General features: G+C 48.6%; 1 protein-coding gene across 1 annotated transcript; it reads right to left on the bottom strand.

The window, feature by feature from the left end:
• Window positions 1-3,753: 3,753 nt before the first annotated feature.
• Window positions 3,754-15,092, bottom strand: FAM207A (family with sequence similarity 207 member A). Its single transcript, XM_014949202.1, has 4 exons — window positions 15,036-15,092; window positions 10,913-11,066; window positions 5,483-5,551; window positions 3,754-4,369 (listed from the first exon to the last, which is right to left on the bottom strand). Exons 1-4 carry the CDS (start codon window positions 15,064-15,066, stop codon window positions 4,243-4,245), a joined length of 381 nt encoding a protein of 126 aa, XP_014804688.1. The 5' UTR covers window positions 15,067-15,092; the 3' UTR covers window positions 3,754-4,242.
• Between the last annotated feature and the right edge of the window lie 1,122 nt (window positions 15,093-16,214).

Here is a 16,214-nt window from a genome sequence, read left to right as displayed (position 1 = left end):
TAGGCTTCCTTGGGTTAGATGAAGGGTTGGGGCCAGGCCCGTGTGACTCACCACACTGCGTGTGCTGCTGGCTTGATGCAACCCCTGCTCCAGCAGAAGCAACGCGTGATGGGCCATCGCTGGTACTGGGGTGAAACGTGGGAGTTGCAAGAGCTGCTATAAAAAAATATCCCTTTGCAACGTGCCAACGCTACCCATGAGCTGCCGGTGAAGGAGAATCCCCTTCCACCCACCACTTCGGGTGCTTTGTGTGTAGCAGAAAATATCCGCTGGCAGCACCAGATGGACAGGATACCCAGGCTGCTGCTTTCAGACACCGTTCAGTGAACAGGCTTCAAGGGCAAAATTACCAAGAAAGAAAACAGCTGCGAAAAGCAGCCTCAACTTTTTCCAGCCCTGCGCTTGCAGCGCATTCGCTGCTTACTCACTTCTGGCTAAGCCTAGATCTGCCGGGCCAGGTCCCCACCCTCTCCTCCAGCACAACTGCTCCTTACAGCCTGGAAGCTATTTTTTCCCACCCTGCTATCTAAAAAAAAAAAAAAAAAATTGGCAGGAAAGCTTTTACCATGCCGACTCGAGTCAAATATAAGGGCTCCCCTCTGTGGATTTACTGGCATCAAGGGATGGGTTGGAAGGCAACCTTTCTGTGAGGAGGATCTTCTACAGAAGCACCTGTTTTCATAAAGCACATTGGAATTTCATATCTACCCACAGCACGCGCACCCTTCCGCCCGGAAGATATTTTTTTCCCCCCCGTTATCTAAAAAAAAAAAAAAAAAAAAAAAATTGGCGTGAAAGCTTTTATCATCCTGAAAACATGCCAACTGTGAAGGCAATTCTGTGTCTCAGACGCCTGTTTCCTGGCAGATTTTAAGTCCTTTGCTGAACCACTAGGCCTGCAACAGCAGGCTGTGAACTGTAGTTTCAAACAGTCACATGTTTAACTGCTGCTAAATACCCAGGAGACCAACATTTTCAAACAGCAGGCTAAAAGCTCGAGAGAGAGCCAAGTGACGGTGTCAGCGCATCCGAGGTAAAGAAAAGGGGTGAATGTGCCACAGGGTGATGCTGCGCAGCGAGATGGAGGGCCACCTGCATGGCCCCAGCCACCAGGCAGTACTGAGTGGGGTCACCTGGCCCAACACCTCCACCTGGTCAGTCGCCCCTTTGCCTCATGCGTAATGAAGCTTCAGCTCTGTTGGCTCCCAGAGGTTTGAAGGCAAAGGATGGGACCCAGCAACCAGGCAGAGCATGGGAGAAGTGCTGAATGACTGCACCCCTGGTGTCCAAATTTCCAACTCCGGCCATAACCACCACAGCCGGCAACCTAAAGGTGCTGGGAAGTCCACGTGCAGGCTGAGACCTGGGGACAGCCCCTGCCTTGATGCCACCTTGGAAGAGCTACACAAATAACAGAGACCTTCACCTCAGTGATGCTTTTTGGGGCTCCAAAGTGCTCAGAGCTGGTTTTGCACGCAGAAATCCCTTTTCCACTCCAGGCCCAAACTGTGGGATCTCTCCCCAAAAAATTGCATAGGATAGGAAAAGGATACAGTCCTGTCAGGCTTTACTCTTTTAGATATAGAAGGGGGCTATGTCTTGGCACATGACCCACCGCAACATCTACCCTAGTACCTACTATAACTAGCCCTTCTGCCAGCTGAGGATTTTCCCTAACATTGCAATTCAAGTCACCCAAGCATTGCTTCAACTCTAAGTTACTTGGAACTGCCTGTGAAAAGAAAGCTGAGTGGTCTGGGAAGGCAGGAATTGATAGCCTTTCGGGTTTGGTTGTTTTTTTTACCCTAGGGAGAAGTTACTAAGAAGAAACTGGCCTGGAACAGAGGTGCATGGGACAATCCAACTAACTCTCCAGAGGCTATAAACAATCATCTCACTTAATGCAAAATAGATGGTGCCCAGGAAAATCGTTCGTGTCAGATGAAATCACCGCTAGATCTCTGAAAGCAGAGTCGTGATGCACTCCCTGCATCACCAAAGGGAGGGATGTGATCCCACCTGTAGCACACAACCCAAGCTGGCATTTTATAAACTTGGCTGTGGTGTCTCTCTCACTATCACACCTATTTGTGACGGTGCAGAGCACCGGCATCAGCTCTGCTGGAAGGGAAGCAGAGCACAGCGTGGCTACTGCATGATCCAGCCATACAAGAAGGTCAGGGCTCTCCTGGTGTGTCATCTAAAAACCACAAGACAAAGAAAGCTGCAAAGCTCCCACAAAGTACAGAAGACTAGCAATGGAAGTCCTCCAACATACCATGCAAGCTGCCTTCTGCCCCTTCTGCCCTCCAGATGCACTTCTCCATCCCCGAGTGCCCTGTTCACTAGCAAGAGGAGTAACCTTCATCCTCCTTTGTACTTGGGTGTCTTCACCTTCTTCCTCTCTTGCCTTCCCTCCATTTAAGGACGGCACCTTTCTCGGGAGGCAGCTAGCTACAAGACAGAGTAAAGGGGTAAACAGTAGGCTTAGGGAGAAAACCACCCTAAAAACCTTAGCCTGGTCCAAGTCTTAGTGACATCTTGGGCTGTTGGGAGCCGTAAGCAGCAAGAGCAGCTGCAGGCCGTGGGCAGGAGGTGCTGTTAGTGCACAGCCCCATCCCAGGCCCAGCTCTCCAAGTAACAGTGTAAGCTACGGGTAAGAGAGCAAGCAGGAACCAACCAGGAGGTGGGGAGATATTTGGAGTTGTTTAACCCCACCGCAGCGCTCTGCTTTCCAGAGCCTGGGTCCTGCAGGGCACAGCGATGAAGAGTCCAGCAGTGCTCCCCTGCCAGCACTGACACAGGAGCTGTCAGGGCAGAGGAGAGCCCTGCCAGCCCTCTGCCAGCCAGAGAGCAACAGGGTGAAGGATGGACTTAGCCAGCATCTCTCTGCAGCCTCTGCCAGCAGGACGCTCCTGCCAGGCCTTGGGGGAGGAGAAGAGGCATGGTAACGTTCCTCCAAGAACAAGCAGCACCAGCGGCAGCATCCGCACCGCCAGGGCTAAGAGGCCTCAGAAAATCTGCTTTTGTGCAACAGTGCCAGCCTAGAGGGAGAAAAAGAAGCAGCATTAGTAGCGACAGGTACGCTCAGGGTGCCTGCCACTCCCACGGCAGCTGCTTTTAGGCACTAACTCAGTCAGCTGCAGCTTCCCTGTTCTGTCTGGGCACGAGAATGAATTTCTTTCTGAAAGGTTTCAGGTGCTCCTCAGAGTTGACCTGACAGAGGCAGGCTGCTTTTCCAAGGTTAAGACGCATCAGAAAACTTTTTGTAAGGTTCAAAACACAGCACTGACATTTTGGGGGTGTCAAATCAGGATAATCTCAAATAGGGAACGGCCCCGCCTTCAACTGTCCCCACAAAAATTCAGTGGACTTTGGTGAAAATTAGTGTTTGGTAGAAGGAAAGGCCTCCCCCTGCTGCAGCCGTTCCCAAACCCAAACACGTAAATGACCAACCGAAATTCACAGCCTGCAGCCAGGACATGTTTTGGGATCCTTCCTATAGGGCAGGCCAAGCAGGGGACACAACACAGGCCAAAAGGTATGAGCGTCACCACAGAAAGCACCCAGTTCCAGGGTAGGAGGAAGGCAAGTCGATGAGTTAGATGTGATCTGCAATGATTTCACATGGCTTCTACTGCATGCTGCATCAGCAGTCTAGTGGTTCACGTGGAAAAAAAAACATTCTTTTGAGTCATTTTTCCAGTGATGGGAATAAGCTCATACTTCAATTAGTATTTACCAAAAACTCAGTACTGTGTGAAAATGTGTTTATTCCAAAGCTAAATTTCTCACATAAAACAGTGAACAGCAGCATCAGTCCTTACACACAGCCTTCTGGGTTCCTGGTCTTGGGGCCTTGAACCATCTCAACAGAGCCATAGGGAATATCTTTTCAGAGTTGACAGAAAGGGGAGGGAAACAAGACAAAACAGATACGTTGCCACTGGCACAATTTATGAAATTGTGCCTTCTCTCAAGAAGAGAAAAGGTGTCCGGACACTTCACAGGAAGCTTAATGTCTGCACAAAGATCTCACAGAACACCCTGCTCTGCAGCTTGCTTGCCAAGGAGCAGCTGCCACTGTCAGGAGAGAACTGCATTATTTCTGCAGACAAAAAACAGGACTGTTGGATTTAATAATCTGCTGAACTGCTTCCAAGGACTGAAGCGGCTGAGAGGTCACGTTGGGGATGTGCTCCTTTGCAGCTCCAGTGTGCAGGTCTGGCCCCATCTGACACCCTAGAGGGGTTTACCTTCTTCCTCCTGCCTCAGCCTCTTGGAGAGGTGCTCGCTGATGGTCATGAGGGGGTTGGCTCTGTAACTGGGATTGGTGATGACCTCATGAAACCGAGCCACTTCCTCCTCTCTGAGGAAAGAAAAATAACACACAAATGCTAAGTGCCTCATGCAAAATGAACTGAGCAGATAAGAACAGAACTCATAAAGCAGTAGGTCTCTGTACAGACAGAATTATCCTGAGTGTAAAGCTCAGAAAGAAACAGTGCAAGAAATAAACCTGATTTACCAAAGGGCAGAGCTCAAATTGCTGCAAGCTTCATGGGAGCCAGAGAATTGATCTTATGCTACGCAGATAGAAACAATCACACCAGTGTTCAGCATCGCTTGGAAATGTTTTTTTTGGAGCTTTTTCCTAGTAATCAGGAACAAGAGACTGTGGGTATCTGTTAAATCACTAAGAATGAAAACTACTTCAGAGTGCACTAGGACAAAAGCAGATTCTGCTTTTGAGAGCTCATCTACTGATCCTCTTTATTGCTCAATGTAGAGGGTTGGTAATCCTATGTACAGTAGTTAAACACCATGGGAAGAGCATGACAACTGCCTTTGCATGCTTGGTTGCAGCTGGTTGCTGTGGAAATAGTCTTGTCTTAAAAAGCACACAAGCAGGGAAGAACAGAGCAGGAGAAGTGTAAAAAACAAGTGAGTTTTCACGTCAGTCACATCCATTGCGACCTCCCCATCTCACTCAGACAAACTGCCAGGCTCTCTACAGCCCAACCAGACACACATCCCCACGTTCTCAGTAGTTGCTGTGGATCAGCAGAGTGCTCTTCGGACTGCAGCTAGTTCCCTCCCTAGCAAGGCCCTTCTGTGAGGAACAGAGGGAGAAGCCAAACCTGAAGCTTGGCTTGTGGCAGTTGGGACAATGGGGCGAGGCTTAAGGAAGCTCCAGTACTAACAAACGTCCTGGAAAATAAATCTCAAAGACCTTCCTCCAAAGCTTTTCTCTCCCAAGAAGCACGGACTTCCCAGACCACTCTGGTAGGATACATACCACCACTTAGTGCATCTGTCCAAGGATATTCAAAAGCCACGTGGATGGACATGGTCCAACCAGCTCTAGGTGGCCCTGCCTGGGTAGGGAGGTTGGACCAGCTGACCTCTGGAGGTCCCTTCCAGTATCAACCATTCTGTAACGCTCAGCAGGGACTGGGCACTCTGATAACTGGGTACTTACAAGAGCCGGCATTTCTGAGCTTGTTTCATCAGACAGAAGTCTGCTGGTTCTGCCTTTGCTTCCACATGGCTGTGAAGAGAAGAAACAAAAGAAGAGAGTGAGTGTTATAGAGGAGCAGTAATTTAGCAATTGCTGTATAGATGGAAAGAGTCCAGGGATTCTGCATCTGCTTTCCCAGAAAGTATAGGTAATTGTCCTGTATGGAAATTGTCCTGAAAGGCAATTATTCCCACAGCCAGTCACTAATGGAGATGCAAACTCCTTCCACCACACTCTGACAACAGTTCAGGAGTCAGGACTGAGTGGGCAGGAGGTAAATGCACTAAAGAAAAATTGGATCACTTAATTCTAGAACTGGTCACGAGGTGTCCATGGCCAGATCCCTTTCTGCTTATCACTGACCTCCAGGTCAAATTGATACTGTTGCTTAGAGAAAATATCCCATTGAACTTCCCCTCACCGCCAGGCACACATCACCTCTGCACAGCTCATGTCCGTTGCTAACGCTGGCGAGCTCCAGCATTGGCAGACATCAGCTATAGACAGTGCCAGGCCTCAGCAAGAAGAGGGAACTGCCAGCCCTACTCTGAGTCCTGTGCCGGGACCACTGGGGTATAAGGTGTCATTATAAGAAGTTCTACCTAAACATGAGGAGGAACTTCTTTCCTGTGAGAGTGGTAGAGCACTGGAACAAGCTGCCCAGGGAGGTGGTGGAGTCTCCTTCTCTGGAGACATTCAAACCCCACCTGGACAAGTTCCTGTGCAACCTGCTCTGGGTGGACCTGCTTTGGCAGGGGGTTGGACTGGATGATCTCCAGAGGTTCCCTCCAACCCCATATGATTCTATGATTTCTATTTTAAGATAAAGAATCACAGAATCATAGAATTGTCTAGGTTGGAAGGGACCTTTAAGACCATCTAGTCCAACCATCAACCTAACTCTGATAAAAACCATCGCTAAACCAATGGCAATATTCCTATCTCCTGTGAACACATATCCTCACCAAAGGCAGGTTTTGCAGCTGCAGTTTAAGTCAGCTCCAAACAGGTTAGCTGAAGAGAAAGCACAAGAACAGAGCTTCACCTTTTGCCATCAAACACAGGTTTTGAGAAGTTACAAGAAGGTGGACTCATGGAAACGCAGGATGGTGCACTATGCACAGCCGAGGCACAGCATAGATCTGCACCCATTTCTTATTCCTGGGCAAAATCGAAGGAGATCAGAGGTGTAATTCCATCCTGCACACGATGCTGGAAGCACGTGATGCCCAATTCTAAGCAGCAGCAGAGATTTACCAAAAATCCAAGCACTAAGCCCATGTAGACACACAGGAAGGGCAGTGACTGCTTTTGGGATCTGAAGTGCACAAAGGGAGTTGCCGGTAGAACTGGACATTACGGAAATGAAAAGAAACTTCCATTCTTCAGGATTGCACAGATACAGGGGTAAACAGGAGAAGCATCTGTAGAAGAGGGTTTGCCTCTGCAGAGCAGCTCCCCTCCGATTCACCCTGGGGCTTAGCCACAGTCCACAGCCCAAGTTGGGGAAGAGGGTCTGCCTCCCACCCTCTGCTGGAGGAGGGCTGGAGGAGGAATCTTCCCTTACTGGTGGGTGCTGGGGGCCAAGGCCTCCCCGACCTGATCTGCCACAGAGCCCTTCAGCTTTCTCAAGGTTAGGAAACATGACAGTCTCTCACCTTCTCTTTGAGACAGCAGGATCTGGTCTCTTGTTGGCAGTGTTACAGTGACCTCCTCTTCCTATTTCCTTCTCTGATCTGCTGTCCTCCATCCTTTTATTCTCCATTTTTTCCCCATTCTTCCTTTCCTCCTCCTCTCTTCCCCCATGTTCTTTCACCCCACTCACTTTCATCACCCTCACCACACGACCAGCTCCTGCTCCTTTTCCTCATCTCTCCCTCTCCCCATTCTGGCCCTTTGTATTTTTCCTGAAGGGGGATCCTGGAGGAACCCAAGCTGCCGAGGGCTGCTCTCACCACTGCCCTGATCACACCTGATTTACCCTCAGCCCAGCACAGTGTGCCCCAGCGTCAAAGCTTCCTGCCAACCCAGACAAACCCAAACAGAGTGGATGGATGTCAGCCAGCCTCTACAGCACAGAGACCGTGCAGGACACAGCGGCCAGGCAGATCAATGACTGTGTGCTGCTGTTGCTCCTGTGCCCTTCAGTCCCTCTCAAGGTCACCCCACCACCGCCGGCATTACACAACAGGCCTGAGAGCTCACAAGGAACAGCAATCAGCAAGAGCAGACAAACAGCTACAGGAGTTTGAGCAGATCCCATCACACTGCTGTGTCCACTGGTACCGCAAGGAGGAAGCATCTCTGCCCTCCTCATGTTCATTAACTGCTGGGCACGGGAACAATTTCTTGTCCCAGTTTGCCTGGATCGCTCACACAAGCACAGAGAGGTGCTCAGGTTGGTTGGCAACCCACGGTCACCAGAGCAGAGGCTTGCCAAGTGTGTCACCAAGTCACCATGGCACTTCAAAGACAAGTAGCTCTGCAGAGGGTGAGGACATACATCCTGGGCCATACCAGACCTCGGGACAGCTTCCCCTGCAGCACACCATGAGGGCACGGGGCTGCTTCAGGCTGTGCAAGCCCACTTCTGCTTTCTGCCACCTCACTAATTTAGAGGGCTTGGTGTTTCTGAAGGCTTTTCAGTTCCACTCAACAGCTCTGCCCCACTGGTCTGGCAGGTCTGAAAGGCTGCTGCCTGCTCACTTGGACCATGTTAGCAGCCCCTGTTTCATTACACTTCGTTGTCTTCATTCATTATAAAACGGAATAAAACCCTCACTCTAATGCTCTCTTACCCAGCAGGAGATCAAATTCCTGGAGAATCTAATCTTTTATTAATAATGCTGACAAATCACCAGAGTATTACCCTTCATTTATGTAATGATTCAAATCCTATAAAAGCCTCCTCTGACTATTTCAAACACATATGCACACACATCCTCATGCAATACAGCACGCTACGAGTCAACAAGGGGAAGGAGAGCACTGTAGCTCCTCCATGCCAGTACCAAGGGGGACTGCTTTTTGGTTGGTATGTCCCAGGCAATCTGGGTGACATCAGTCAACGCCAAGTTCCCACCTCTCTTGTACTGACAGCAGATGGTGCTGGCCAATCCCAAAATTCTCAGCAAAGGATGGGCTGCTGTGCTACTGGGCTTTCTAGACACCACAGCCTTGCAGCCAAAGTGAAGACAAAGCCCCAGTATGAGCTCAGGCTTTCAGAAGGAGAGAAGGGTTCCCACTCTCCCACAGGAGGTCTGGGTTTGGAGAGAGGGAGCTGACAGTGCTTCTCTGAGGATGTCAGCCTGAAGATTTATACAAGATCACCGAAAGTTTCCATGTGTGTCACATACCTTCTGCTGGGGAATGTATTACAGAACAGAAGAATGATTGCCCTGAGTCAGCTGGAAGGACCATTGTGTGCAGTATTCTGCCTTGAAGCAACCTGCATCAGATGGCCAGATACAGGTAAGACCAAGGCAAGTGTATAGCCACATCTTCTCCGGTACTTGCAGCTCAGAGATCTTATACCAGCTGCAGTTTATATACATGCAGTAACCTTCCATGGAGCTCTCCTCACTGGATTTGTCAGATCTCACCTGAACCCACAGGCTTCCCTCAGCCGTGACATCCTGCAGCAAGGGGCTGTGCAGAGCAGTGAGCCTCCTGCTTGCACTGAACTGGCTACTCACTAGCTATATTTGATGTCCTTTATTTCTCATGCTGGGAAAGAAGATTAACTACTTCCTAATCATATCATACTTGATTTTATACACGCTTTTCCTCTATCTCCTGTCCAGGCTGAGGACTCCCCAGATCACTTAGTCACCCCTTGCACAGAAGCTGTGCCAGATCCTCCACCACCATCCGTGTCAGCCATCTCTGAGCCTTTTCCAGTTCTACTTGAGCTCATCCAGAATTTCAGGCTGCAGCGACACTATGTATTTGTACTAGATTATGCAGCCACCCAGGAAAGCAATCCCTAAAGGAAGGACCCTACCTGTTCTCCCTCCCCTATATGTACCTTCTGCAAGCCACTCTTCTGGATAGCAGGGGCTCAGCCACCAAGGGCGCTGAGGGAAAATGATGAGTAGGAATGACTCCTGAAAGCAACATGGAGTCAGATGCCACATGTGGTTGTGGCACATCATCACAGAAAGAGGGCAAAGCCTCCTATTCAGACTCAGGCTAAGCCCTGTCCCAGAACTCATCCAACCAACCCTCAATGGTCTGCAAGACTTGAAACTCTGCATGTACTTCTACTCTTCATTCCCACTGAAAGAGAGCGTGGGGTGATTGAATGGCTGCATAAAAAAAAAAAAAAGAAAATGCTATTCAAAGAATTAGAAGACAAGTTAAGGAAGGAAATATTTTCCCATGCTTAGATGCAAGGTTCATAGCTGCTGTTTGTCTGAGGAGTGGCTTTCCAGAAGCACAGAGGACTGCCAACTCAGTCGTTCTCTGTAGGTGGGTGTGCCACCTGGGTCAGAGTTCATTTCTGGAGCATCCAGCAAGTCACAAGAGGGTTGATGGTATCTCCAGCCTTTATCTACAACCAAAGAAGAGGGTGCTTTCCCAGACAGCCTTCTTCTGGCTGTTCTCTGATCCAAATGCTTTTTTATTACATTCAAAACAAATTCCTAGTTCCAACCCCTACTGAGCAAATGGAGAGGAGGGACAAGTGTTTGTGCAACATGCAGAGCTCTTTTATTCTGCACTGGGGGATGCAAAAGCAGCTGCAACACTGACTGGATCAGGCAGTGCACTGCAATAAAAAGGAGCAAACATAAGAGGAACCAGAACCCCCGCTATGGCTGACTGGGATGGTTGACATGTGAGTGCCAGAAGATCAGAAATAGCCCTTTGCTTTCAGTACAATAAAGGTAACGAAAACACCATCTTTCTGTTCTTCTCCAAAGGCATACTGCAAGCCAAGGGGGTGAACAAAGAGCCTGGCCAGAGCATAAAGATCTGCCCAAAGGGCTTGAACTACCTCAGGAGAAAGCCTAGAGGTCTGGAAGGACAGAAAGGCAGGATGCAACACCTCAAGTCCAGATTCTCAGGTGAGCTCAGCAGCATTACACTCTGGACACTTGTGTATCGTTCCTGCAACTCCCAGGACATCTGGTTGCTCCCAGCATGTCTCACGTCAAGCCTCATCTGAGCAATACGGTTGCCCTCTTAGCTGTTGATTCAGAAGACACATCTAAGCTTTTTTCTTGCAGTGAATGAAGCATGGAAAGAGGTGAAACGGAGTTGAGAATGAAGCACTGTTCTCCGCACCATTGGCACCCAGCTTGCATTGCCTGTAGCTACAAGCTAAGCTGAAGGGCACTTCACCCTGCAGGAAGAAGAGAAATACACAGCCCATCCCTAAATTGCACATACCTCTTCGGTAGCTTCCTGCTCCTGCCACCCGTGGTCAGGTCGGAGAGCTCAGGTAGGGCTTCCATCAATGGCTGCATGTCTCCCACCACAGGTGTGGCTTTCCGCTTTGCTTCAGCTTTTTGCTTCTGCTTGGCTAGCTTCACACTTTCTATTTCTGAATCAGAAACAAGACATTACTGGAGGGAGGGGAAGTGCTTGCAAGAGATAACCCTTGAGCTAAGAAATTCACAGGCTGCTTCACCCTCTACAAAAACAACAGGCCAGAAGTGATTTAAACCAGGGAAAGACTGAAAATAATGCATCTGGGTAGTTCCCTCCCTGTGTTTGTTTATAACTATATACCTTTCTACTGACATTTTTAATGGGAAGTGAAATCCTCAGACCGATTTTACCTGAACTGTTTCCATCCCTTGCACTGTTCACTGCTCACAGCAACACAGCACAGGAGTCCTGGGTAGGAAAAAACCATGCTGACCTTGCATGGAATCAGGACAGAGAAACAAAAGGGGAAGGAACAAACTAAATACAGTCAGCTCCACATGTGGCATTGAACAGTCACAGTCCTATCTCTGTCTTGCTGTTGGAACAAAACAATGGTCTCCTAGCACAGGCACAAAAGATGGACTTAATTTCAGTTGTTTATTTAGTTTGGAACAAGTCAAGGTTCTCACCTTCATGATGCATGGTGGAGCTCAAGCAGTCAGATGCCAGATACACTGGGCCCTTAGAAAAGCATGGCACCCAGTGGCACACAGAGAGGCAGCTGGCTTTTTCTCGAGACCTTGTTTAAGAGTCTCCCTGCAGCAGCTCTGAGCAAGACTGTGGGCACATAAGGCTCTACAAACATTATGGCAGTCTCCCTTCTAGGCCATAGAAGGTGAGCACTGAAAGCTTCAGGCTTCTGCCTCAGTCCCTGCTGTAGAAAGAGGTCCTGCAGCTGCCCAAGCCTTACAGAGCCAGCAGCCTTCAGGGCAAGCCCCAGCAGAACAAGTTCTCCTCCAGGACAGCCCACAAAAGGCCAGCACTGCTACGAGCCACCAGCTGAGCTTCAAGATGCCCCAATCTGTCCCAGGAGTCCCTTGACAACGCCACCAGAAACAGCTAGAGCTCAGTGGGATCCATGGGCTCCTTTTCCTTCTGCCAGGTCATCACCAGGCCTGGAGACCCGCTGCACTGCCTTGACATCCACCCTGCGGAGGCTGCAGCAGAAGAGCTGGCTTCTGCTTATTGCCTTGGACAATGAGTGTATTGCAAGGACAAGCCTCAGAGCTGAGCTAGAAACTCCTTGTCTGGACATGAGGGAGCAGAGTGCCAGCAGCCATGGGACCAAGCTGGTGACACAATGAGTCCAACAGCTTCCAAGGCAGCATGGCCACAGAAGGAGGACTAAATCAGCACAAGTATTTTTGGTGGGAACACAAAAGCAGCCAGTCCCATTTACAGACCGCAGGCAAGATGCCACCTGCAATTCTGGGTCTAATCCTACTGACCACATTCAAGAAAGTAGAACTCAAACTCACCGTCCAGCCACCGGCTCCTTTAGTATCGATTTTTTTGTTTGCTCCCCGACTCAACTGAGTCAAAGAGCAACAGTTTTTCATGAACTGCAATTTTGCTGTACATGGATGTTTGTGACAAATCTGGATTGTAAACACTTCTCCTCACAGCAATCCCTGCCAAGAACACAGCTTTCTGTTCTGCATCACTTCTTTTTTTGGTCTGGCTTTATGAAGCTGACTACTTCAGTGCTTTCATAAACAGTATGTGCTCAAAATTTTCAGACACCTGATTCTGTGCAAACATCCCAAATTCTTTTCCTATGAAGTCTTGTTCGTCTAAGGAGCCATGCGATATATGTATTTTTAAACGTGCATACTTCTAATGTCTGAAGCATTGCGTAACTTTTTTCCCTCTCTAGTATCTCATGAGATAATTTATTGTAATGGAAGAAATCTCCAAGTTTTGCATTTGCGCTACTGGGCTCAGTGTTATTTCCCAGGGTCTTGGCATCCAGTGTCACAAAAGCAGCCCTGGGACAAGAAGAAACAACAAACTCTTGGGAAGACTTAGGAAACAGAGACTTAATGATAAGAACTTCAGCAGTCCAAGTCGGGTTCTCTTTTAGGGATCAGGGGGTCAGACAAAGACTGCAAAACCCACAAAGAACTGGCAGAGTTACTTGCACCAGATAAAAACCAATGTGTTCCAGTTGATTGCAGCTCTCTAAGGTCACCATGTTACAATGCCAAGTTTCATTTAAAAATTACCATCTCTGGAAATAGCTGTTCATTTTGCCCTATCAGCTAATAGTCATATCAGTTTCTTCATTGATGTTTATACAGGGCCTTTCCAGCTATTCCACTTTTCCCAATAACAAGCTGCACACCTAGTGCTAACACTTGCTGACTTTTCTTAGAGAAATTCCCAGGTACTCGCTACCCTTAGCAGAGCATTTCCTAGGGAATGCTGGTACTTGCCAACTTGCCACAAATTTAGTGAGGGAGTCAAGAGAGCCAGCAATTTGGGTACTTCTCTATCTGTAAAGCACTTCTAATACCTAGTATTTTCTAAGACAGACAGACAATTTGGCCTGAAGTTTTCTATCTTGGTGTTGTCCCCAAAGCAAAGCCTCTGCATTTCATTTGTATTCTCTCAGCTTAGTAACTTCAGAGCTAAGAGAGGAGGAAAGAGGCCATGGCAGAGCCAAAATAACATACATGATCTTGAAAAAGACTGATGCTACAAAGGCACATATGCAGGAGGGCAGGATTAAGACAGGGTAGGGATCTTGCTCTCAGGCTTTTCCAAAGTGGCTGACCTTGACTATGGGAGCAGTGCTGTCACCTAACTGCAGGGGCGTGCCCTCTGTTTCTTGTGGAAGACACAAGTCCCACGTACCCCCTTTCTGTGAATTCTGTATAAAATGCTGCTGAGGACTTTCCTTCCTCCACAGCACCTGGCACCAGTCATGGTATCAGGGGAGAGAAAGCTCATCTGTGCTTCAGCAGTCTCCTCCTCTGTCCCCACAACAGTATAAGACAAGGAGAGGCCTTTAGGAGCACCGAAATTGCAGCCAGCAGGCCAGACATCAGCACTAGCACAACTATCTACGCTTTGTGGCCAACAGGGACACCAGGGGTTCCAGATGTCAAAGACACCTGGAAGTTGTTGGTGATAGGGAGGAGGTCTCTCCAGAATCATGGTGTTAAATTATCATCTTTTTATGTAAGAGGAGCTAGAGACACCTTCACTGCAACTGGTGCAATCCCAGGCTGATGGATGTGAGCGCAGAGCTGGGGAGCAGAGAGCATGTGGGGCAGCAGAAACCCCCAAACACCGCCTGTCAGCAGCTCTGTTGGGCAGGAAGGTGTGAAGGGAAAAGCCTGTCCCAAGAACAGCTCCAGGTGGTAAGAGGAATCCCTCTGCTACACTAGGTAGCACAGCATTGTCTCTTACTGGGCTGAGACACTTGAAGCAAAAATACAGACGCTTCTCACAGGAAACAGAAGCATTTCTGCCATGCACTGGCTGTGTTCAGCTCATATGTCACAGCCTCAAGGAAGGACAGGCTGTCTGGTGAGGGGGTTCACTGACCTGTGGCACGTGGGAAGGAGCAATCACACAACCAGAGACCAGAGACACCCCCCTTGCTGAAGGCCAGGAGGGTCCACTCAGGCCTTCACCTCAGAGGCGTGGGATTAGCTGGTGGCTGCGTGGGGCTCAGCTCCGGGCTGTCCTACTGTCCCCACAGCTCCTCAAGGAGGAGGAGCTTCATACAGCTATAGCTGTACCAGAGCTTTAAAAGATAAACGTGCTAAACCTACATGGGCACAGTGTCCTATCTGGATAAATGAAGTTTTTGTGCCATCACTTACATTATACGTGAAGGAAGATCAAAAGTACGTTTGGGGCAATGACTCAATCTTGGGGCTAAACACTGAGAAACAGTATCTTGGACTTTTGCCCCACGTGCTGGGGAGCAGATGTGAAGATGCTTCTGAGAAGCATTCAGCCTCCCCCGGCACTGCCCAACACTCCCACCCATACCCCATGTACAGAGAGATCCAACAGAGCCCCATTCTGTGATGCCCACGGTACCCCCGTACCTTGGAGAAGTACTTACTCTGTAGCCATCTTTCTTTCCTCAGCTTCATTTTTTCTTTTTTGGAAAGAACTGTTTTTTCTTCTAAACCTAGAGGAGAAGAGAGACATGAGATGGAGCCTGTCTCCTGCACACAGATTCAGTGCTAGACACTTCCCAAAAATAGCAGAGTCCGTAATCTTTTTTCAACCCTTGATGCTTTTGAACTTGCTGGCAGGTTGGGCAGGCCCGGGGCTACACCGCACCTCAGCTTTTAGCCAAACAAGTCAAACCTGGCTCAATGTTGGTTCAGAAATAAGAAATGGACAAGTAGATCAGATCCTCAGCACCACAGGCCCTGTTTTCACAGGCCAGGTAGCTCTGAGAAAAGTGTTTTGAGAGACCCTTGCCCTAAGTCCTGCATGAACCTGGCCTGAGAGCTGGCATTTTCTCTGAAGACTAGCCACAAGTGACGGGAGGACCTACAGGCTCCAGAACTGGGAGCAAAAAGCAGGCTGATAAAGCTAAGAAGGAGGAAAACCAGGGCTGAAGACATGTGCAAGGGGAGGGGGAATGGCAACCCGATATGTTTATCAGCATCTGCCTGCCCATGGCAGGGGAAGCACTGAATAACGTCTGAAACACCCAGATCCATGGCAGCCCTAAGGAGCAGCTGGTCACTAACAGCTTGTAAAAATGGTTAGTACCTACTATATACCAAATTCAGTATTTGGAAACCAGCCGTTGATCACTTATATCCAATACCAAGTAAAATAATGTCACAAATATTTTTACTGCAGATCTTTTGCAGACACTATAAAATTTTATCTTCTCTCCAGTGTTTAAAACAAAATTGACTTTAGTCGACTTTTCTCCTGAAACGTGCTGGGAATCCTGCTACAGGAATGCCAGTGGAGGAACAAGCTCCTCAAAGAACACTCTCCTCACTTTAGGTTATTCTTATGCCTGGAAAAAAAAAACAAACAGTTTTCTCCCCAAAAGAAAAACTATTTCAATGCAACTCTAAAAACAACTCACTGATGACAACTTCTCTGAAGTTGCGAATCTTTCAGGATGATTTAAACAAAAGTAGGGTCACAATTCAGTTATTCAATGCCTTAAGATGAGAACAAGCCTGCTGGGGCCCGGGGGACTTATCCATGAAGCCAACAACCACCACCATGTTTGGAGTTTCTAGAGGAGACAGCGAATGAAGCCGTA

This window comes from Calidris pugnax, unplaced genomic scaffold (assembly GCF_001431845.1).
Source record: "Calidris pugnax isolate Ruff unplaced genomic scaffold, ASM143184v1 scaffold75, whole genome shotgun sequence".
Classification (NCBI taxonomy): Eukaryota; Metazoa; Chordata; class Aves; order Charadriiformes; family Scolopacidae; genus Calidris; species Calidris pugnax.
The sequence above is the reverse complement of the archived record's forward strand: the minus strand, read 5'-3'. Positions and strand labels throughout refer to the sequence as shown.